This window comes from Zootermopsis nevadensis, unplaced genomic scaffold (assembly GCF_977971745.1).
Source record: "Zootermopsis nevadensis isolate Lab colony 2312 unplaced genomic scaffold, Znev_1.0 Znev_ptg000013l, whole genome shotgun sequence".
Classification (NCBI taxonomy): Eukaryota; Metazoa; Arthropoda; class Insecta; order Blattodea; family Termopsidae; genus Zootermopsis; species Zootermopsis nevadensis.
The window spans coordinates 1,112,856-1,135,360 of NW_028259145.1; the positions used below are offsets into that span (position 1 = coordinate 1,112,856).

The window sequence follows — 22,505 nt, forward strand, 5'->3', positions numbered from 1 at the left end:
GAAAATTCGGAAAAAATTAAAAGTTGTAAATTTTCAAAAATTCTTAGTTTTCTGCGCTTTTTGGACGATTTGCCACGTTTTTAGATTTTTCGAAATTTTTCGAAAAATTTGAAATTTCTCAAAGGGGTACCCCTTTGAGAATTTTCAAAAATTTTCGAAATTTTAAAAAAATTAAAAACGGCTGCAAATGGCGTGAAACGCGAAGAAAACTAAGAATTTTCGAAATTTTCGACAACAATTTTGAATTCAGCAAAGACGGGTGAGGCACAGCCCTAAACAAGCAGAGAAGACTTCGGACAAGAACTTCTCAAGACTTGGGACAAGAACTTCTCAAGACTTGGGACGAGTGACTTCTCAAGACTTGCGACACGAACTTCTCAAGACTTGGGACAAGACGTCTCAAGACTTGGGACAAGTGACTTCTCAAGACTTGGGACACGCACTTCTCAAGACTTGGGACGAGTGACTTCTCAAGACTTGGGACAAGTAACTTCTCAAGACTTGGGACAAGAACTTCTCAAGACTTGGGACAAGTGACTTCTCAAGACTTGGGACACGCACTTCTCAAGGCTTGGGACAAGTGACTTCTCAAGACTTGGGACACGCACTTCTCAAGACTTCGGACAAGTGACTTCTCAAGACTTGGGACAAGTGACTTCTCAAGACTTGGGACAAGTGACTTCTCAAGACTTGGGACAGGTGACTTCTCAAGACTTGGGACACGCACTTCTCAAGTCTTGGGACAAGTAACTTCTCAAGACTTGGGACAAGTGACTTCTCAAGACTTGGGACACGCACTTCTCAAGACTTGAGACACCCATTTCTCAAGGCTTGGGACACGCACTTCTCAAGACTTGGGACAAGTGACTTCTCAAGACTTGGGACACGATCTTCTCAAGACTTGGGACAAGTGAATTCTCAAGACTTGGGACAAATGACTTCTCAAGGCTTGGGACAAGTGACTTCTCAAGACTTGTGACACGCACTTCTCAAGACTTGGGACAAGCGACTTCTCAAGACTTGGGACAAGTGACTTCTCAAGACTTGGGACACGCGCTTCTCAAGACTTGGGACGAGTGACTTCTCAAGATTTGGGACATGTAACTTCTCAAGACTTGGGACAAGAACTTCTCAAGACTTGGGACAAGTGACTTCTCAAGACTTGGGACAAGTAACTTCTCAAGACTTGGGACAAGTGACTTCTCAAGACTTGGGACACGCACTTCTCAAGACTTGGGACGAGTGACTTCTCAAGACTTGGGACAAGTGACTTCTCAAGACTTGGGACAAGAACTTCTCAAGACTTGGGACAAGTGACTTCTCAAGACTTGGGACAAGAACTTCTCAAGACTTGGGACGAGTGACTTCTCAAGATTTGGGACGAGTGACTTCTCAAGACTTGGGACAAGAACTTCTCAAGACTTGGGACAAGAACTTCTCAAGACTTGGGACAAGTGACTTCTCAAGTCTTGGGACAAGAACTTCTCAAGACTTTGGACGAGTGACTTCTCAAGACTTGGGACGAGTGACTTCTCAAGACTTGGGACAAGTGACTTCTCAAGACTTGGGACAAGAACTTCTCAAGACTTGGGACAAGGACTTCTCAAGGCTTGGGACAAGTAACTTCTCAAGACTTGGGAGTCTAGTCGTGATAGGAATGGTACAGGTCAAATTTAGAAGAAAAATTTTTAAATTTTTCGAAAAATCAAAAAGCGCTGCAAACCTTCTGAAATGCGCACAAAACCAAAACGTTTCGGAAAATTCGGAAAAAAATTAAAAGTTGAAAATTTTCAAAAATTCTTAGTTTTGTGCGCTTTTTGGACGATTTGCCACGTTTTTCAATTTTTCGAAATTTTAAAAAAATTAAAAACGGCTGCAAATGGCGTGAAACGCGAAGAAAACCAAGAATTTTCGAAATTTTCGAAAAAAATTTGAATTCAGCAAAGACGGGTGAGGCACAGCCCTAAACAAGCAGAGAAGACTTGGATCAAAAACTTCTCAAGACTTGGGACAAGTGACTTTTCAAGACTTGGGACGAGTGACTTCTCAAGACTCGGGACAAGAACTTCTCAAGACTTGGGACAAGAACTTCTCAAGACTTGGGACAAGTGACTTCTCAAGACTTGGGACAAGAACTTCTCAAGACTTGGGACGAGTTAATTCTCAAGACTTGGGACGAGTGACTTCTCAAGACTTGGGACGAGTGACTTCTCAAGACTTGGGACGAGTGACTTCTCAAGACTTGGGACAAGAACTTCTCAAGACTTGGGACAAGTGACTTCTCAAGATTTGGGACAAGTGACTTCTCACGACTTGGGACAAGTGACTTCTGAAGACTTATTACTTGCGGCTTCTCGCGTTTTGGGACATTCGACTTCTTACGATGCCTTGCAGAACCGGTCTGTGTCGGACTTATTCTGATGTGCTTTTTATTTGACGAACTTGGTCTGTGCATTCATCTGCAGAGAACTGAGTCCAGCAGAGGCCGGTTGGTGCAGACACCGAGGCAGGCAGCAACTGGGTGAGATAGTGGTTGACATCGGTAGTGACATTATGTGGCATTGCCGAGACTGGCATACATCTCTTTAGGAGACCTTTGAAATTTTAAGAATTTTCAAAATATTCAAAAAATCAAAAAATGCTGGAAATTGTCCAAAAGGCGCATAAGTAACTAGATGGCTTACCAAACCCGAAGGTTCATCACCGAATTAACCAAAGCCCTCGACCGGACCCTGTCCTGGGCCAACAAAATCCAGTTTCCTTCAACTCCTATCTCCCATAGATCCCGCCTCAGATTATCCTCCCATCTACGTCTAGGTCTCCCCAGCGGTCTCTTCCCTTTCAGGTTTCCCAACCAGTACCCGGTGCACACTTCTTGTCCCATCCATGCACGCTACATGCCCAGCCCATCTCATTCTTCTCGACTTAATCACCTTGACAATACTGGGGGAGTGCAGAATTTTTAAGCTCATTATGCAGTTTTCTCCATGCCCCTTCGTCTTCTCTCCTAGGCCCAAATATCCTCCTCAACACCCTGTTCTCAAACACCTGCAATCTGTGTTCCTCCCTGAGTGAGAGACCATGTTTCGCACCCATACAAAACAACAGGTAAGATTTTTGTTTTGTATACTTTAATTTTCAGGTTCTTAGAAATCAGACGGGAAGACAAATTATTTTGTACTGAGAAGTAGCAAGCATTTCCGGAACTTAGTCTCCTCCTAACTTCCTCATGAGTGTCATTTTGATTTGTTATTGTTGTTCCCAAGTATTTGAACTTTTTAACCCTTTCAAAGGACTTATTAGCTACCCTAAGATAATTTTGCCCGCCTGTCTTCTGATGACGAGATACTAACATGTACTTAGTTTTTTCTGAATTTACTTCTAGCCCCACCTGTCTGCTAGCCTCTAGTAAAACTTCTGCGTTCCTCTTTATTGTATTTATATCGTCCCCCAATAAATTAACATCATCAGCATATGCCAATATCTGATGTGTCCCATTCAATTGCAAACCCTCCTGCCTATCTTGGACTTTCCTGATGGCATATTCTAGCGCAAAGTTAAAGAGCAAGGGAGACAAAGCATCTCCTTGTTTTAGACCGTTCTGGATGGTAAATTACTCAGATAAATATCTACAGGTTTCATTTAAGCACATTTTATTACTCACTAGCTTCTTTGGTGTACCAAATTCAATAAGAATATTATATAACACTTCTCTCTTCACAGAGTCATAGGCTTTTTTGAAATCTATAAATAATTGATGTACGGTCCCACCGAACTCCCATTTTTTGTCTAGTATCTGACGAATGTAAAAGATCTGATCAATCGTTGATCTGTTTCGTCTGAACCCACACTGATTATCCCCAATAATTTCATTCGCATATGGGGTTAATCTTGCCAAAAGAATGTTTGATAGAATTTTGTATGAGGTTGATAGCAGCGAAATTCCTCAGTAATTACCACACTCAGTCTTGTCCCCCTTCTTATGAATAGGAATAATTATGGATTTCTTCCATTGTTGTGGCATCTCTTCCTTATCCCAAATTAACTGAATAAGCTTATGGATCCTCATATGCAACCCTATGCCACCTGCTTTAATTAATTCGGCTGGAATCTGATCAATTCCTGGAGATTTATAACTTTTCAACTTCCCAATGGCTAGTTCAACTTCATCTAAACTAGGTTCTGGCACTAACAGTTCAGCTGTATGCATTTTAATCAGTCTAATATCACCAGTCTCATGAACATTTAAGAGCTCGCTAGAGAAATTTTTCCACCTATTCACAATTTTTATTGGATCTGCAAGCAAATTGCCACGATCATCCTTTACCAAGTTGGTCTGGGGTTGATATCCGTTCTTAAAGTTTTTAATGTCTCTGTACAGGCCTCTGATATTTTTTTCCTCATTATTTGTCTCAAGTTCAGCAATTTTGCCCTTCAGGTATTCCCTTTTCTTATTCCTAAAAATTCTACTAGCCTCACGTCTCACGTTACATAGATTAGCCGCATTTGTTTTGTTTGGGTCCTGCAACCATTGAAATTTTGTTTGCTTCCTTCGATCTATTAATTTGGAACATTCTTCATCAAACCACGGTTTATTTTGCTTTCTCCTGTGGTATCCTAGTTTCTCTTTCGCTGAAATTTTGATGCAGTTTCTGTCTGTTGATGTCCACACTTTCATTATCTTCATTTGTCTCTAAAATTTGAAACCTATTTGAAATTTCAACTTGATATTGTTCCTTTGCCTCTCCCTCACTTAATTTTTTCAAATCAAATCTTTCTTTGTCAAAATTTTGTTTAGTTCGTTTACTTACTGAAAGCCGCTCCCTCACTTTTGCTACCACCAGATAATGATCAGTGTCACAATCTGCTCCTCTGAATGATCTCACATCAATTACATTTGTCTGCCTTCTCTTATCTACTAAAACATGATCTATTTGATTGTGTGTTCTGCCATCTGGAGAAGTCCAAGTGTATTTATGAACATCACGGTGTTGAAATTTTGTACTTTTTACAATTAAATCTTTTGACGTAGTGAAGGTTATTGCTCTAACACCGTTATCATTACTAAGTGCATGGAGACTCTCGCTGCCTATTGTGGGTTTGAAGATATCCTCCCTCCCAATTTTTGCATTGAAATCTCCTAGCAGAATTTTCATGTGATACTTGCCAAATGTATCAAATACTGATTCCAATTCTTCATAAAAGCTATCCTTGATATCATCGCTTTTGTCTTCAGTTGGGGCATGAACATTAAGGACAATGATGTCGCACCAACGTCCTTCCAAAATTACAACCGGTCACTAACAAATTCTACTCTCTTAACTGCTGCCCTAATTCTGCTATGAACAAAAAAACCCGTCCCTAACTGATGATTGTCATTCCCCTTTCCATAGAAAAATGTAAAATTGTCCACTGAGATTGTGCCCTCCCCCTCCCATCGCACTTCCTGCACTGCCACCAAGTCTAACTTATAATTCTCTAATTCCCTACTCACTGATTTCAGTGCCCCAGCCTTATAGATGCCAAATCTCATGTCCTTTTTCAATTGCTGTGGTCGTCCCAAAGAGTCCATCCTGATCCGAGGCTTGGTTAATGTGTTCGTAACATAGCAGATTGCCTTCGACAAGGTGGTGATACCTTCGAGAAGGCCAAAAGGCGCACAAAACCAAAAAAATTTGAAAAATTTTACCTTCAAAATTTTTTCAAAGTTTTCAAAAATTCTCCCCACCCAATCGCTGTCAGCATAGTGCTCTGCCTCATTGACGTAACCTCTCTCAGTAACGTCTGGTCTCTGTATGACAATCTCTAGCCTAGCCTACCCTAACCGAACATAACCTAACCTCTGAGACATGCGGAGTCTGGCAGAGACCGTGTCTGAAGGAGACCGGTTGAAGCGCAGTTTGGGTGAGATCGGAATTGGCAGGGACTGGTTCTTGTATGGCGTACGTATATCAAATATACCTCAAACAACGAACAGTGTCCAACATTGTGTTCCTATAACAAATAAATTGAATCCTAAATGCAATTCGAGTAACTGTAGAGCCATATGCAGATAATAGCAACCATTATTCATAAAGTCTCTTCACATCCCACAACATTTCGATGATCGTGCTACCGAAGCCGGAAAGCTTTGCTAGAGTCTCTTAACAGATGGCAGAAGCGACTCGAAACGCTAAAGTCAGTAGGTGAAAAATTGCTGTCAACTGTTGCGTGTTGTTGGTATTACTGATAATCTTTTTTAATTGTTACCATAGTTTTGTAAATTATAAGTACGGTTCGTATATGGAGAAGTGATAGGTGGGTAATGACACAATTTGTATGGAATCATTGCAGTGTCATTACATTTTGCGATTCTTATAGTATGTATAACTCTATATTTTGTACGTTATTGACGTCAGTATGTCTATGGGCGTTTGATTTTCAAACGCTGCTCCCTATAATTATTGTATTCATACAATGTAATTTATGCGTGGCCTCCTTTGCATGTTCCTATACACGGTATTCAGTTTTATCCTTTCAGGGTGGGTGGACACAGTTTTTGTGTATGTCTGTACTAGCAGCAAAATAACCTTTTTTGAATCACTCGATTTAAAAATTGTTTCCTGGTTGCAAGTGAAATGAGCCCCGTGGTTTTACAATACGGGGGAACTTGGATTGGATAATGTGTTTCAGAACACTTAAACTTTCCTGTTGTGCATCACGCCCAAATAATTAATACAGTGAATACAGATTATTTACTTTAATGGTATTATATAAACATGACATCCATTACATATCAGTTTATTGTTCTGTCCAGTCCACCGAAACGTCTGAACGAAGAACAATGATGCCGGGAAGAACATCTTGTTTGCCAGGTAAGTGGTGGCTGTAAAACATAGTATGTTATAAACATTATTATATGTGTACTTCATCAAATAATTAGTACACATCCTGCAGTAATGAGTGTGGAACAAATCTGTGAATTTGTACTATAACAAACTTCCAAGGCAAGCGTTCTAAGAGTGTATTGTCAGTTTTGATGTAATTATTTCATACTTTCAGTGTTTTGCATATATGTGTCCACCCAATAAAAATTATTCTGGGGCATAAAATGAAACATTCGGATTTATTATGTGCCTACTAAGATTTTTAATGTCTTTCACCATCGTCATTATAAAGTAAATTCAGAGAGTACAAAAACCATGGAAGAGACATGCATGTTACGTGTGTGTGTTACATATACTTTAAATGTTTTGCATTGCATGAATATCATGTAATTAGATAATCTTCTTCGAGTATCTGTACTCTTTAACAAGGCAATTAGCCAAATAATTTTATGAATCAGTTTAAAACAATGCAACTATTGTAGTTAAGATATATATGACTGGTCAAACCATTATATCAAACTTCTGTAAGATATGTACAGTGACTGACTCAGTTCCTAAAATTGTTTTAACCTAACCTAACCTCACATTTTTATGTTTTATAAACTATTGTAGACAATCCCTTGGGCTTATCTTGGCATGATAGTGCCTGGATACCAATGCTGAATCAAAGCAACATCATGGACTATTTCTCTGAACGCAGCAATCCATTCTTTGATCGAACTTGCAACAATGAGATCGTTAAGATGCAACGCCTGAATCCAGAACAACTAAAGTAAGCTGCTTTCTATGTGTAACAAAAGATAATGAAAATCATAACCTGTGTTGTCCAAATATTTATTTTGTTTTAACATTTTTATAGCCATCTGTATGGAATAAGTTCTGGCTCCTCATTAAAGAGGCTATTTGCATACTTATATGAATTATGCTATAGTTGGCTCTTTATCGGTTACAGCAATATGACTGGGTTGGAGTACATGCTGCTGCATGTACAAGAACCTATTCTGTATGTCATCCGAAAACAACATCGTCATTCGCCAACACATGCTACACCTATTACGGACTATTACATCATTGCTGGGATTGTGTACCAGGCACCTGACCTCATCTCTGTCGTCAACTCCAGATTAGTAAGTTGAGAAAATGTATACGGCCTTTTGAGTTTCTGTAAGGATTCTTTTGTTGCCAGTAGCTCTCTACGTTATGATCTAATCCACAGAACAATAATACAGATGTTTCTCAATTTATTATAATTTTGACCAACTGTACAGTAGAGCCACGGTGGTCTAGCGGTTCGAACGCTGGCCTTGTAATCCTGGGGTCTCGGGTTCGATTCCCGGCGGTGCCCGAATTTATAACTTGTGTTGGGCAAGGCCGTGGTCTAGGCAACACGGAGTTTTCCTCCGTGGCATCCCAACAATTACTCCATTCACACACAGAAGAAGGCAATGGCAAACCACTTCTGGATCATCTGCCAGGAACGTATATGAACAGGTCCCAGTCCGAGAAAAGGATGGAAGGATCCTGTTCATATGGACCTGTCGTCAGACAGAACACTAAGTAGTAGTAGAAGTACAGTAGAATAGATTGTCGTTTATCTTCACCCTGAATTTCAGCAACATCAGTTATCTTGACATATAAAAAGTAAAGCTGTCCCGTGATATGCCGCGGGAGGTACCTCGTACTCATTCTTAACCTCAGCACTAGATAGAGGGGTTTGGCCAGTGTCATGCCCCAGCCACGCCTTACTCCCAGGAAAGGACCCTGGTACCCATTAGATCGGAGGCTGGGTGGGCCGCAGGGCCAGTCTGAAAGCAGAGGCTAGAGGAAAAATTCTCTGGCCCTGTCAGGGATTGAACCTGATCATCTAGTCTTCAGTCAGTCACTATCTTGACAATGCCACCACCAAAATCAGGGTTTTCCAGTCGTCAGTGCCAAAAAAAAAACCCACCACTCTAAATAACCCGGACATCAAGCTTTAATTACACTCTGCTTTTGAACACCTGTCAGTGAACGTGTTAACACTATTCTTTCTCAGTAGACTTCGTCTCAGCAAAATGTTACATTTTCTTAAGTACCGTATTACAGTGTAATATTTATATTAATTAAAATAACATGTAAATACAATTGCATAAATGTTCATATTTAAAATATATTGTTTTTACTCAACATTTCTATCCTCTTCATGAGTTATCTCATGTAGAAACACTAGCCTTCTGGTCTAGATTTATTTTTTTGTTTGAGAAGATCAGTGAAGGAAACATGCTCCCCAATTTCTCAACAACTGACGTCAACAGCAATATAAATTACTTGTCAAAACAGAAAATCCTTAGAAATGAATAATCTGAACTAGGTATGACCCCATCTTGTATGGACAATAAATTTTAGGCACTGTATTTACAAACTCTTCTTTAATATATATCTGTGTGGCCGCAGATATCAGCAGTGCATCATCTGCAGTCAGCTTTTGAAGAAGCAAATTCATATTCACGATATCACCCTTCCAAAGGTTATTCATGGGACTTTAAGGAACGTAAGGTTCCAGAACGTTTGGTGGCAAAGAAAGAAACACAGCGAGAGGAACCAAGTTCACTCTTCCAACGCCATCGTGTAGACATGCTTTTGGTAGAACTGACTCGAAAGTTCCCTATTCCTGCTGCTGCACCACCCCAGAAACAGCCTTCTTCAGGTATGTACCTTATTTTAATCCAGTAACTGGTTTGCAGTATCGCTGTTGGTATCTTTCTCTGCTCCTCTCATATATCCATTGCTCTCTTGATTTTGAGGGACCCATTCTCTTTCATCATCTCTTTTAAATTCTTTCATTTATGATTTTCCCTGTGATTTGTAATTCTGTCCTGTCACTGCAATTTCCAATACTTGAATTATATTCTTTTCCTTCATATTAAATATCCATCTTTCAGCTACATATATTGAAACGAAACAAAACTTTCTTCTTTTGCCATTTGTATGCTTCTTACATGCACAAATTGTGTGACCCTTTGTGAACATTTTCATAGTTTGCGAGATGAAATGTGTGAACCATCTGAATTTCAAACACAAACCTTTTTGCAAGTTCAATTCAGTTTAAATTCAGGTTTCAGTTTTAGGTGGCTGTGTTCACTGCATGGACAAATTTCATAAAAGTTGGTATTGGCGACCATTACTAGAATTTGTCCACAAGATTTAATTTCTGTCATTGTCTATGAAAAATTGTCGCTGTATAATGAAAGATTTTGGTGAAATATAATATTTGAACTCTCTAATCAAATCTAAGAAAATAATGGTCTTAACCTTTCGGCCATTCAGGATTGCCACACTCCTAGAGCCCCAATATTAATTTTTTTCAAGAATATATGCACTTAGCCCACTTAAGGGGTTACGATCCATTTTATATTATCCTTACGTCTATGCCTAGGTCTAACAAGTTTTCTCTTCCTGTCAGGTTTTCCAACCAAAACTGTATATGCATTTCTCGTTTCACCACGTGTGCTACGTGCCGTGGCATCACATCCTCAATTTGATCTTCATAATGTTTAGAGAAGAGTATAATTTTATGTTCATGCAGCCTGAAACAATTCAGTCTTTGCAGTAAGGCTCTGTTCTACACACAGTTAGACTTAGTGGATAAAAGTTTAAAGTCTGAAGTCACACTGAAGACAAAACTTCAAATTTGAGAACCTGAACATCTACACATTCCTACTGGAAAAATGTTCATAAGAATCCCAAAATAGTCAATGTTGTTTTGACAACACAACATTAGCATTTATTAGAATATTCTTCTTTTTCTTCTTTGCAGAGGAACCAAAGTCAGAGTCTCGAGAAGTGAAGACAGAGAAACCAGATACCCCACGTAACATGAAACCACCACCAGAAAAGAAACCGAGACTGACCTAATAGTAACAGCAGTTGTAATCTGTTTTAAATTGCATCATTCGTAACAATATTTCATAGTAATCTGTAAACCAAACAATGTATTTTTAAAGAGTACTGAATTGTAATATAAAAATTGGCGGCTTGTAGGTAATCTGTCATAATTTTTTTGCAAAGGGGAAAAGTAGGGGTTAGATAATTTTAGGTTCCATGTTTCTCTGGAAGATGTTTTGATTTGAGGAGGAGGGAGATATGGAATGGGAAACATTATTTTGAATTCCATGTTCCTTCATAAAAATTAATTTGAGTCTTTGGGGCGTGGCAGATCATTTTTGATTACATGTTCATGCTTAAAGATATTATGAAACAGTTGTTTGTATGACTAGTACATAACATTTTAAAGATCTCTTATCACCCATTACTTTAGAGCCCCATGTCACATGGCATTAGTGTCACTCCCGCTACATAGCTTTACCTTGGGTACAGAAATACCAGACTCGTCTCTGGTATCATTAAATGAAATTTCTTCAGTATGAAGCTCAAATAAGATTGAGGAATGCTGGTGGAGACCGCGTAACAAACTGGCACTCGGAAATAACTTGTGAATCTAAATATAATACTACGTGGACCTCTCTTTAGCAGAGTCTGATGACAATTTTTCGTGGTGACTGTGACTGGCTAATTTAAAGGATTCATAATGTCAAGAACCGACTTGAATGTTATTTGTGCTTTCTGTTTTTAAGGCATTTATAATAAAGGCTCTGAAAAAGAGAAATGCATTCTACGAAGCATTAAAAATGGCTATTCTTCATAAATATAAATATCAGTACTACAGTTCAATAAAATTTCCATCAAAATTGCACATTCTGGTATGTAATAAATGTAACAGTATATATAGTGTTCATGTTCGTCAAAGCTTTTGTTTAGAATTAATTTAATCAGAATATGTACTTAATATCATTCCACACTTTTTTCAATGCCCTACTAATGTACCGGCGATTACACGAAGGAAAGCTAACTGGCTGGGACATATTATGAGAAGGAATGGATTACTGAGTGATATCACCGAAGGCCAGGTTGAAGGAAAGAGAGGACTAGGAAGAAGACTGATACAGCTAACCGACGACCTTAAACAAGGAAAGAAGATGACGTTCCAGGAATTAAAGCGAGAAGCCGAGAATAGGGACAACTGGAGAGCTCTTTTTGGGCAGAGCAATGGACCTGTCGTAAGACAGAACACTCATTAATAATAATAATAATACTAATGTACCCTCCTGACACATCACAGTACCACCACTTCTATGTGATAAACTCGAACTGTCCTATTTCAAAACAGAATTGACTACGAAGGTCCAAAATTACAAATTTGAGCTGTCAGTTTGTTACAAAATTCTACGATATTTCATTAGTCTGTTACCAACTCAGTACAGGTACAGTTAATAAAGTGAATTAAATATTTGTTACTACCTTCTAATGTTGTGTTTATGGGCCTTAGTGCTCTTATTTGTCACTGCTGAAATCAAAGTCGTCGCTGTCTTCGTTGGACACAGTTGCATCAAGCTGGAGTGATTCAGTATCTGACTCCAGCATCTTTGTCAACCCTGGAAGTTTCTTGGAACCTGACCTGGGAATAGACATCTGTGTTGTCTTTGCTGTTCCTGCGTCCTCTGGTATAGCCACTGGTTCATTTGCCGGTCTGGACGAAGTCTGTAGCATTTTGGACTGTGCCTCTTGATTTCCATGCATAGTTCCCGCATGTCCAACAGTTTCAGTATCCGTCCTATTAGCCCGTTCCGTCATATTTTTACCACTCTCAGTGGTTTTGGTGCTTTCGCCTATATTTTCAACTACAGACGTTGATACTTTTCCTGGTGTTTGTTTTTCCATCTTCTCTCCTGTTGCAACAGATGGCAGCAGTTGCTTTTCATGCTTTTCTCTGTAAAGGAATTTCAATTATAATCATTCTCTCGCTTCATTCAGCACTAAATAAAATGGCATTAAACCACTGGCATCCTGTTATGGTTGCAGGACTAACTTGTGTAACTCCGTGGAACAATGCCCTTCTTCAGGTGTTCACAAGAGCCACCCCTTATCTTCCCATCTATGACTAGATCAGAGTGGTCTCTTCCTTTCAGGCTTTGCAATTACAATTTTGTATGCATTTCTCGTATCACCATGTGTGCTACATGCTGTACCCAACTCCTCATCCTTAATTTTGCCATCTTAATAATAAGTGATGTAGACTACAAATTACAGAGCTCCGCCCTCCTGTCACTTCAGGTCCAAAATAACTCATATGTAAACACACAAACACAAACACCCTCAATCTGTTGCCCTTAACATGAGAAACAAAGTTTTACACCCATACAAAACAATGGGTAAAACTAGATTTCTTTATATTTCAATCTTTGTGTTTGAAGAGTCTGATTCCCAAGTTATTTGCCTGAACTTTAAATAATCAAAAATAACTATTTCTTGTGAAATAATATGATAGAATCTGGGACCAGGACAGGCTTAAAATATAATAATTTATTTGTAAATACTATTCATAGTGCTTCATAAACATTGTACTTGCAATGAACGTTACATACCCAGTTTGCTGTGATTCTACCAGTGCAGCCAACTGGTGTTCCAATTCATCCGTATCACTCTGATCAGGTTCTCCTGTTTCACCTAACAGCTGGCGATACTGCTCCACATCTGAAAGAATTTATACTTCCGTCAGGTTATGATAGCATCCATTTTAGTTGCTGAAAGTACGCAGAGAATAACTTCAGTTTCATATTTTGTCACAGCCATTCTTTCACTTTGCATCTCGTAAGATACAAAGATCTGTAGATCAATTTCACCCACAACTGCAGTCTAATACAGGGGGTTACCAACCTTTTTAAGTCTTGGGGGTCACATTTACCTTCTGTTATTTACTTGTTAGCCTCTGGGTTATAAATAATTACAATTTATAGAAAACTCGCAGTGGTGTATTAAAAATGCTTACTATCAAACAGGTTCACACATTTTTCAATGTTCTTTAAAAACTTGTATCTGTTACATTTATTGACTATTCACTTAAAAATTAAAGTATGATTTCGACTATAACTAATTGTTCATAGCACAGGGAGCTTAAATTTGCAGAATTTATGTCGGCCGCACAAAACACATCAGTGGACCATGGGTTTAGAACCTCTAATACAATATAACAAGTATTACAGTACTGAATAATGACATCTTTTACATTTTTACAGTCTTTGAACATACACAGGGCTGAACCTATTTGCTTGACGACATGATTCAACTCGAGAACTGGTGGCAGATTTCGATGGAATGTGGTATGGATATAATCCCATTGGAGGCTACCCTAAACTTAATTCCCTACAATCATTAATACCAACACGGCATACAAACAAACTTGTGAGGTCTGTGCAGCAGTAACATGACTTACTGTAGATCATACAATTGTACGTAGATTTTCGAAAAACACACCTTTCGTGCAGTAATTATTTATACAATGTAAAATAACAAGGCAGCCAAATCAAACAATAACAAAATTATAACTTGATCAGGATTCAATCTCACGATCACTTGTGTAAGAGTCCAGTACGCTACCACAGAGCTAACGCACATTATTTTATGTTTTACTGAAAGCAAATATTCAGAATACATTTGTAAGCAACACAAAGATGTATTTTATTACAAATAATGTTTTTCTTTAAAATTAGCAGGTTAAAAGATATTTCATCGTATAACATAGGCAACAAACTGCGTGTATTGATTAGTATATATGTATAGAAATAAAGTCAAGACCCTCTTTTGTCATATTATGCTATAATCTCAGCAATCAGTTTCTGATAAATAAGTTCATACCGAACAATGTTTAAAACGTAATGTTGAAGCATTCTACTGATAACAACTGTGATGATCGTGGAAAAGGCATAAATTGAATTGAAATTTGCTCCAGCCTATTTTCAGAATAAGGGTAAGAGAAAATTATTAAATAATATGTTGAAAAAATATGATTTTTTTACATCATCTGCAGTCTATTATTACGCTTCTGTGGATAATACTTTTGGTAATGCTTGCATAGTACATGAGTACATGTAAGGTATAAAGAATGCAAGTAGAACCTCTGTTTTTTTCCAGAATGGATTACACCTTTCCAGTATCGTAATACCTCGTAACAAAGAAGTGTCTGGAAACCATAGTTAAGAGCGCATATTTGTTAGTGACAATGTCGCACGCATCCTTCAGGATGATGGTGCAATATTATTATTACAAACATGCATAACTCAGACAAATATAATGGTGATTATGTAAAGGATAACATTTATGAAGAATCTCAACATCTGTTTTATCATTCTGTACAAAAAAAAATTCTGAAATTTCATTACTAATGTCAAATGGGAGAACATTTTCAAATCAACTTTACAAAATGATAATTTACATGAGACGTAATGACAATGGAGTGAGAATAGTGCATCCAAAACTATGACTCTTAAAAGCACAACTTTTCCACATTACTGTACAAATTAGCACACTTGGAACTAACTTCTGGCGGGATACACATTATATTTTAACTAACAGAAGACGACATTCAAGTATGACTGATGTTTGATATGAAAGCGGGGCTGACTTGAGAGTGCGTATCACAAAATTTCTTGGAATCAACCGTGATTTAATGAGTGCTCGTTTCAGTAGAACAGAGGATGGCTATAATGCAGTGGTTCGTAAGCAGAGAAATGGGGACTAGCCAAGCTCAGTGGAATAAAAGAGGGGATATCTAACGGACAAAATCCGCGAGATAGAAACAAAATGTATAAAACAAAACTATCAGACTGCTGCATGAATATACAGTTAAATAAATTATAGCAGTGAAAACAACAGCCATACAAATTTTGAATAAAAAGTCTTGCAAAGTCTGTTCTATAATGCAGGATCTTGGCACGTTTCTCTCCAGATACTTGATGTCCGTTTTAACCGGTCACTTTGATGCACAATGTTTACCACTTTCTGTGTGTTTTTCAAACTACATGTGGCTATCTTCAGGTTCAATTTGTCTACATGGTCATTGCACTCATTAAAAACCAAGATTTACTTTCATTCTTGGTTTAGTCCAAAATTGATACAAATTTTTTTTTAAAATATAATAAAACTGAAGCAACTGAACTTCAAAATGTTTAAAACTTTAAGAAACTTCAGTGGCATAGCTAGATTTGATGGTGTTTTATCTGTGGATTGTCTCTTGTGACGTGTCGGTGTTGTGTTAACACAAAATCAGTCGCCATTCCATTAGAAGGAGAAGCAGAATGGTGAATGTAGCATGATCATAATCATACTGGCAAAGTTAAGGAGAGGTAAATATGTGGTGTGAAGAATGATCACCTTTCCTCACAAATCAGGTAAAGAAATTACGCAATGAAGACAATTGCATAAGTAAATACAGTATCACTCTAAACACGATGAATATCAAAGAGGGCCTAAACTTAACAAATAATAATTATAAACAAATCTAATAAAAACAATCAGAAATAGTATAATATGTAACCACAGATTGAGATCCCTTTTCATGGCTAACTTCAACACTTGTGATAGTCTCCAAATGTAGTTGTGACCGAACTACACCAATTCTACTTACTTTCTGACGATGATGGCTGTGTGAGATCACTTGACAAATCAGGTCGTTTCGGTAATACACTGCCGTCATGTATTTCGTCATCTACGACATTTTCTTCTTTGGGACCTGTAGTTCCATCTCCTTGGCTTCTACTCTCTGTTGCCTGGTACGCTTTCATCTGTTCTCGGTATTCCCCACCTTCAAATAAACTCGTGTCACTAACATCACATGCGCTTCCTTGCTCGTCCCCCTCAACTTCAAGTTGCTGCCTCTGAAGCGGTTCAGATGTCTCGTCACACTTTTCCTTTGTGTCTTCTTGGTTACCCAGCCCTTGATTATCTTCTTCACGGTGTGCAGTTCGATTCTCTTCAGGTAAAAGCTCATAAGCTTCATAATGTTGGTCACACTGCTCGTCTGCATATTGCTGTTCATGTTGCACATCCTGTTTACTATACTGACCTGCTTGTTGTTCATATTGTCCCTCTTCTTTATTGTACTGTTCAACATTCTGATACCCATATTCCTGATAATACCGCTCCTCCTCTTGATTCAAATCGTGTTCATCATACGGCTGATCATATTCACCTTCTACGTGTTGGTAATACTTGTCGCCCTGCTCTTCTGCATATTGTTGGTAATACTCCTGATCATTTTCATTCCACTGTTCTTCCACAGGTTCGTCCCCATCAGCTGTGTATATATTCTCATTTACAGGAGTTTCTTCACACTCATTTCCCATGAGCCCTTGGGCATTGCTTTCATCAGTATCATCTTTTTTCTCTCGTCTTACGGCATTGTCTTCACATACGTAATAATTTTCCTTGGGATTTTCCTTACTTATCTCAACATATTCAATTTGTTTTTGTCCATTAAAATTATCATCATGATTCTGTACCTCATCGTCCAATACGGAGTTCTCGTGCTTCCTTTCAGAGAGCCCACTTTGTTCTTCAGTTTCAGGAACTTTATCTGGAATGACTGAATCCCCTCCTCTCATTACTGTGGTATTCTTTTGGTACGGCCGTCGCTGATTATCAAATTCTCCGCCACCTTTATTGTCCGATGCAGTTTTAAAATTATGTGCGTCATCCCCGCAACCTTTCACAGTTTCCTGGTTCTGTTCCTCTAAATAAGCCTGGCCATTCTTATTCAACAAAATATCTTTATTATTTACATTTTCAACAAGCTGTGCCCTCTTTTTCATTACTTCACCATTGTTATTCACGTGCTTTGTCAGCCTGACGTTTTTGTTTTGATCGCCTTTCTGGCTGAAACTTAGCGGCGTTCTGTCGCTCTCTTCTTGTAGAAGTCCGTCATCTGATAACGAGACATTAAGTATATCACCGCTTGTGTTCTGCTCAAATTCAAAATCCGCAGAATTACCCAAATGTTTAGTTTCTTTAAACTCAGGATTTATTACACTGGCATGTGTGTTGACATTTGTATTACTCAAATTTTCATCTGCTCTACTTAACTCTAACATTTCAGCTGCTCTTCGTAAATAATCATCAAGCTCATTAATTTGACCAGTTTCAATATTCTTACCAGAATTAAATGTTTCTTTTGTGCATACTGGCGATTTCTTTTGTGATACCGAATGCTGTCCAACTGTAACAACGCTACTAGGTAGCTTTTGTTGTGGACCTATGACATTATTTGTAGAACGTGCTATACTAGGAAGTGGTAGCCCATCTACAGTTTTGGTTGCCGGCGTTGTGTCAATGATTGCCCTCCTGACTGATACAGACTGATAGCCAGGAGAGATTTCACCAACAGTAGAGTGATCGAGCTGCAGCATAAGAGGTGCTCTTCTATAGTCTGTTGGAAACAGAGACGACGAACTTCCAGGTCCCGTGTAAGAATTATTCCGATCTCTTTCTAAACTTAACTTATTATTCGATGGATCAAATTTTGGTGTAGAAGGCTGGTCATCTGTGAATTTACTGGTTACATACTTCCAACCTGGATACATTTTCAACATATATGCTTCATAATGTCTCTGAAACAGATAACCAAATCACTACTTACATATTAGTTTAGAAATGACAGTATTAATAATTTTATTCTACCAGTAATTTCAAAAGTTTTGAATAGTAGTCATTGTGCCTTAAGTCCCTAGGAATTAGTTTTTATCATCCTGGCCTCTGGAGGTATGGGAGGACCAATGAAAATTTCCACCCTCAATGTCAGTATAACATTTCAAAGAAAATGTGAACATTGCTCTCGCTCACCACACTGAAAGAGTACCAACTATTAATATTTGGCCACTGAAGAATCATGTCCAAGGAATACACTTCCAAAATACTTAAACTTTAAACCCGAGGTGCACCTCAACAACACAATCATGCAGAAAGGGGAGGAGGACTGGGTAGAATTTATGAGTTGCCTGCACGTTTTCATTTAATCACATTTTTTATTGACAGACGTCTGTACACTTGTACTGTTGAAGTTATAACATATTATATTAAAGAACTTTTATGTTTTGTTTAAAGGGGTCAATTAATCATTATTACCACAAAAATTAACATCAAGAGCCAAAAACTCGGTCCTTAAATTATTTTATGGCACTATTAACTGCGGACAGGTCTGTTAATGCCAATTTAGGTTGGAAAATGAACATGAACTGTGTGCATGTAAGTGTTTGGAAGAAGCCAGTTGAAGTCTATCTTGACATTTTGTCCCGGCATTGTTCCAAAGAGAATGAGGAAATCCTCAGTGAGAACAACCAGTAACCCAGACAAGATCTGAACCAGCTACCTCATGGATACAAATCTAGAGCATCAGTGCTACACCAACCTGTTAAACGCAAACTTTTAGAGGTTTCTCACATGTTTCGTCAACCCCTGATTTGCTGACCAAGTACTCTTTTTATTTTCAGTACTCCGCCAATAATAAGATAAATTAGAAGCTTTAGTTTGCAGACATAAAAATTTTATATACACACATAACTTACTCTAAGAAGCCTTAACCTTTCACTTTTGGCTGTCAGTACAGCTGCTCGGCTCTCTATCCTATCAAGGGCCTGTAATATTCTATCATTTCGTTCACGTCTTTGTTTTTCCTCCTGAAGGAATGCTTCATATCTTTCTCTCAAATCATTCAACTTTGCTTCTTCGCTGCAACAGAGATCACAGTCATGAAAGCCAACATAATGGCACCCCAGCTGAGAAATGAATGCAGACCTCTTACTGTTTTTGTAAAAATATTACCACATATGATAACATGGATATAAAAAATGAAAACTTACATAACCTTTATATCATCTCAAAAAAAACAAGGATTGCTGAAGGCAGTGGTGTTTGAAGTCAGAATAACCAGCTCTAGAGACTAATAAATACAATGATTCACATTAACTTTCAAATTCTAACCATAAAACTTACTTAAATTACCAATATTTATTTATCATATCGCTATCTTAATCTTACTTACAAATCACAGTTCTCTATTAATTTCATCTGACATATGGAGAGTTTTTATTGTGGGTACATTTACGCATTTATTTGTTTGATTATAGCTCCAGAATGGATATACAGATTTGCACCAAACTTGGCATGCTTATTCCTTGAGACCAGGAAGAGAACACAGCAGAGTCAAAAAATTCCATGAAGAGTGTCCTGAGTTTGATTCTTGTTGGAGGTAGTTCCTGTAGCTCAAAAAGTAAGCACAATAGAAGAACAGCACCAAGATAAAAGTTGCTTGTTTGAGATTACAGAACCTAAGGTCACAGACGCAAAAATTATCCTGGCTTCAAGACTCGGTGAAGTTGTTAGGTTTAAAGATAATAACTATTCTGTTATATTCAATGAAATATAATTTTGAGCAGTAAAGATTATACGCACTTGTGGAATTTCCCTGCAGTAACTCTGATAGTCAACAATATACATAACTCACCACGTGTGTGTATGTGTGGTGCATTGCTCACCAACCATATACAACCTAATTCTGGTCTCTGGACATATTAGCCAAGTTGCCATTTATGGAAGTACAAAACTTGGCTGTATACCAGTAAATTAACTTTGACATCATTATAAAAACTGTCAACTTTTACATTCAGTAAAATCATTTGACAATTGCAAACAATGATGTATAATATATATCATGAAAAAATACTGGGTAATTACTGTTTTACCACTACACAAAGATGAATACAGGAATATTTATAATCCATGATAGTATACACTTTACTACAGCAACTTGTCACTACTACTTACTCGTCATGACAAGACCGCATTAAAACTGCAAATTTCTCCTCCAGCTGTAATCGTTCTTCTTCACTGGAAAATATTCGGTGTAGCAGAGTATTAAATATGCAATCCAGTTTCACATGCTTGCTTTAAATACGAAAGATAATTGAAATAAAAAAGCAACTCAGCCAACATAACCTCTTTTACGAAATATACGCCTACCTTCTTCTCAGTTTTTCCTGCAAGTCTGACATTTTACGGTAGAATCCAATAGTTTCATCTATTTTTGACATTTTTTCTATTAACTTACTATTTACAACTGAAACTATTAAAGAAGTTTCTTTTACACTGTGCACCCTTCGAATTACCACCAAAATATGCGACACATTTCTGTCCAAAACAACAGCCAATAAATGTTTGCGCCTGAATGTCTACCAATCATAGCGCAGCAAACGAACTTCTCTGCTGCGTTCGTAGAATTGAACTGATCCTTTGCTCACAATTAAGCCGAGAAAACGAATGTAACATTTACTAATCATCATTCACGTGACTGGAAGTTGCAGTCTTAGCATTCGCAGTGCTAAGAGTTGAATTACTAAAATGAATTGTATGGGTGCCAAACGCTTGCGTGAAGTGGTAGTAACTGTCTACTACTCCTACTCCTGCGCTCCGGAGAAATGAATGGCAAATAAACGAAAACTAAAAACCTTCTGCACATATTAATAAAATAACATTTCAATTCTAACACTGTGTCATATCTTCACAAAATGAATTGTTGTTTTTGAAAGGAAGACATTAATTTAACTGTCTGCCCGAGTCTTTGAAATGTAGATCGATATAATATTCAGTGCTTCTAAAAAGAAAACACATGGAGTATAAGACGGGTTTGGCACGCAAACACGCAGGGGCTGGTAGCTGGTAGTACGGTACCACCTTGAATACTACAGCGTGGGCCTGTGTTCATGATATGGTATCATCATCGTAACAGTGACCTATATTCATGTTGACATGATTGTTGGCAGCTGGAACAAGACCCAAATCAATAAAAGTTACATTACATCAAAATACCTAGCGTTATTGAAAGAAAATAAGACGAATTCAAATCAAGTCACTGTTAACAATGTTCCACAAAATAACGACCATTGTCGCAGAGAAAGAAGGTGCAGTAGGGCTCGGGTATGATTTTAGGGGGAGCTGAGTATCTTCTTGAATACTCCTGCCTTCAGTTTAACTTCCTGTTTTGACTACGGAGATTCTTCGAACTCAAGAGAGCGGCAGAGGATAGTGAACACCCTGTTGTTCTAGTCCATGCATATACGCCTTCTTAACCGTTAAGCCAAGAAACTGGAGTGGTCACTGAAGAAACATGAACCGAGACTTCATTTTATGTATTTATTTACATCGTTCCTTATGTTTTTGGTGCCGATTTTTTTTATCGATGGCTGCATATAAAGCCTTTGGAATTGTCTACCGGGAGAATTTGCAACGCAAACCTGAACACACAGTGAAATTCTGAAAAATTCGACGCCAGTTACCATCTTAAAATTTGATCACAAACGTAATCGTGTTCGGGTAAATATACAAATTCCCCAGCAGGCCTAATTAACATCTGATAATTCTTTTCCTTTATTAGAAAAGAAGTTTTAATTACCTCTCATTACGCCTAATGACCACAGACGTCATTTGCCCCTCATCTATGCTGTGGCATGGGCCCTCATTTCGATTAATTTTTATTGCGCGTGGAATCTGAATAAGATTAAAAGTTCGGAACGCAACCGCCCGCTAAAGTGATTAACAGACGCTGATAAAAACTTCAAATTAGGAAAAGCGAAGTTAGGTAAAACACCACAAAATGTAATTGGATCACGGACCGGCATCGTTTGGGCTATTAGAATGTTAAATACGTTGTTGCATTAAACTGAAAATTGCAGAAATCGAGTTCAGAGGAATCACTCTCTCCGTATCACGATAGCATGT

The 22,505-nt window shown here is 38.0% G+C and overlaps 2 protein-coding genes across 5 annotated transcripts; one reads left to right on the plus strand and one right to left on the minus strand.

Annotated features, from left to right (window-relative positions):
* The first annotated feature begins 6,218 nt into the window (after positions 1-6,218).
* Positions 6,219-10,890, plus strand: MED6 (mediator complex subunit 6). Of its 2 annotated transcripts, XM_087348354.1 has the most exons (6): positions 6,219-6,297; positions 6,797-6,854; positions 7,479-7,638; positions 7,819-7,993; positions 9,300-9,552; positions 10,663-10,890. In XM_087348354.1, the coding sequence occupies exons 2-6, from the start codon at positions 6,824-6,826 to the stop codon at positions 10,758-10,760; spliced, it is 717 nt and encodes a 238-aa protein (XP_087204480.1). In that variant the 5' UTR covers positions 6,219-6,297; positions 6,797-6,823; the 3' UTR covers positions 10,761-10,890. The 2 variants fall into 2 exon arrangements, with proteins under 2 accessions (XP_087204480.1, XP_087204479.1); XM_087348353.1 differs by lacking the exon at positions 6,219-6,297 and having other exon boundaries at positions 6,720-6,854.
* Positions 6,725-21,158, minus strand: LOC147873830 (uncharacterized). Of its 3 annotated transcripts, none has more exons than XM_087348350.1 (7): positions 20,751-21,157; positions 20,556-20,618; positions 19,298-19,460; positions 16,366-18,343; positions 13,328-13,436; positions 12,204-12,672; positions 6,725-6,865 (listed from the first exon to the last, which is right to left on the minus strand). In XM_087348350.1, exons 1-6 carry the CDS (start codon positions 20,819-20,821, stop codon positions 12,237-12,239), a joined length of 2,820 nt encoding a protein of 939 aa, XP_087204476.1. In that variant the 5' UTR covers positions 20,822-21,157; the 3' UTR covers positions 6,725-6,865; positions 12,204-12,236. The 3 variants fall into 3 exon arrangements, with proteins under 3 accessions (XP_087204476.1, XP_087204477.1, XP_087204478.1); XM_087348351.1 differs by lacking the exon at positions 6,725-6,865 and adding an exon at positions 8,818-10,432 and having other exon boundaries at positions 20,751-21,158; XM_087348352.1 differs by lacking the exons at positions 6,725-6,865; positions 19,298-19,460; positions 20,751-21,157 and having other exon boundaries at positions 8,818-12,672; positions 20,556-20,602.
* Between the last annotated feature and the right edge of the window lie 1,347 nt (positions 21,159-22,505).

Coding starts and splice junctions, on each gene's coding strand:
- MED6 (XM_087348353.1), top strand. CDS start 6,743: ATGGTATTATATAAACATGACATCCATTACATATCAGTTTATTGTTCT. Junction 7,994..9,299: donor CTGTCGTCAACTCCAGATTA/GTAAGTTGAGAA, acceptor GTGTGGCCGCAG/ATATCAGCAGTGCATCATCT. Junction 9,553..10,662: donor CCAGAAACAGCCTTCTTCAG/GTATGTACCTTA, acceptor TCTTCTTTGCAG/AGGAACCAAAGTCAGAGTCT.
- LOC147873830 (XM_087348350.1), bottom strand. CDS start 20,821: ATGTCAAAAATAGATGAAACTATTGGATTCTACCGTAAAATGTCAGAC. Junction 20,619..20,750: donor CAGGAAAAACTGAGAAGAAG/GTAGGCGTATAT, acceptor AATATTTTCCAG/TGAAGAAGAACGATTACAGC. Junction 12,673..13,327: donor GTAGAATCACAGCAAACTGG/GTATGTAACGTT, acceptor ATTCCTTTACAG/AGAAAAGCATGAAAAGCAAC.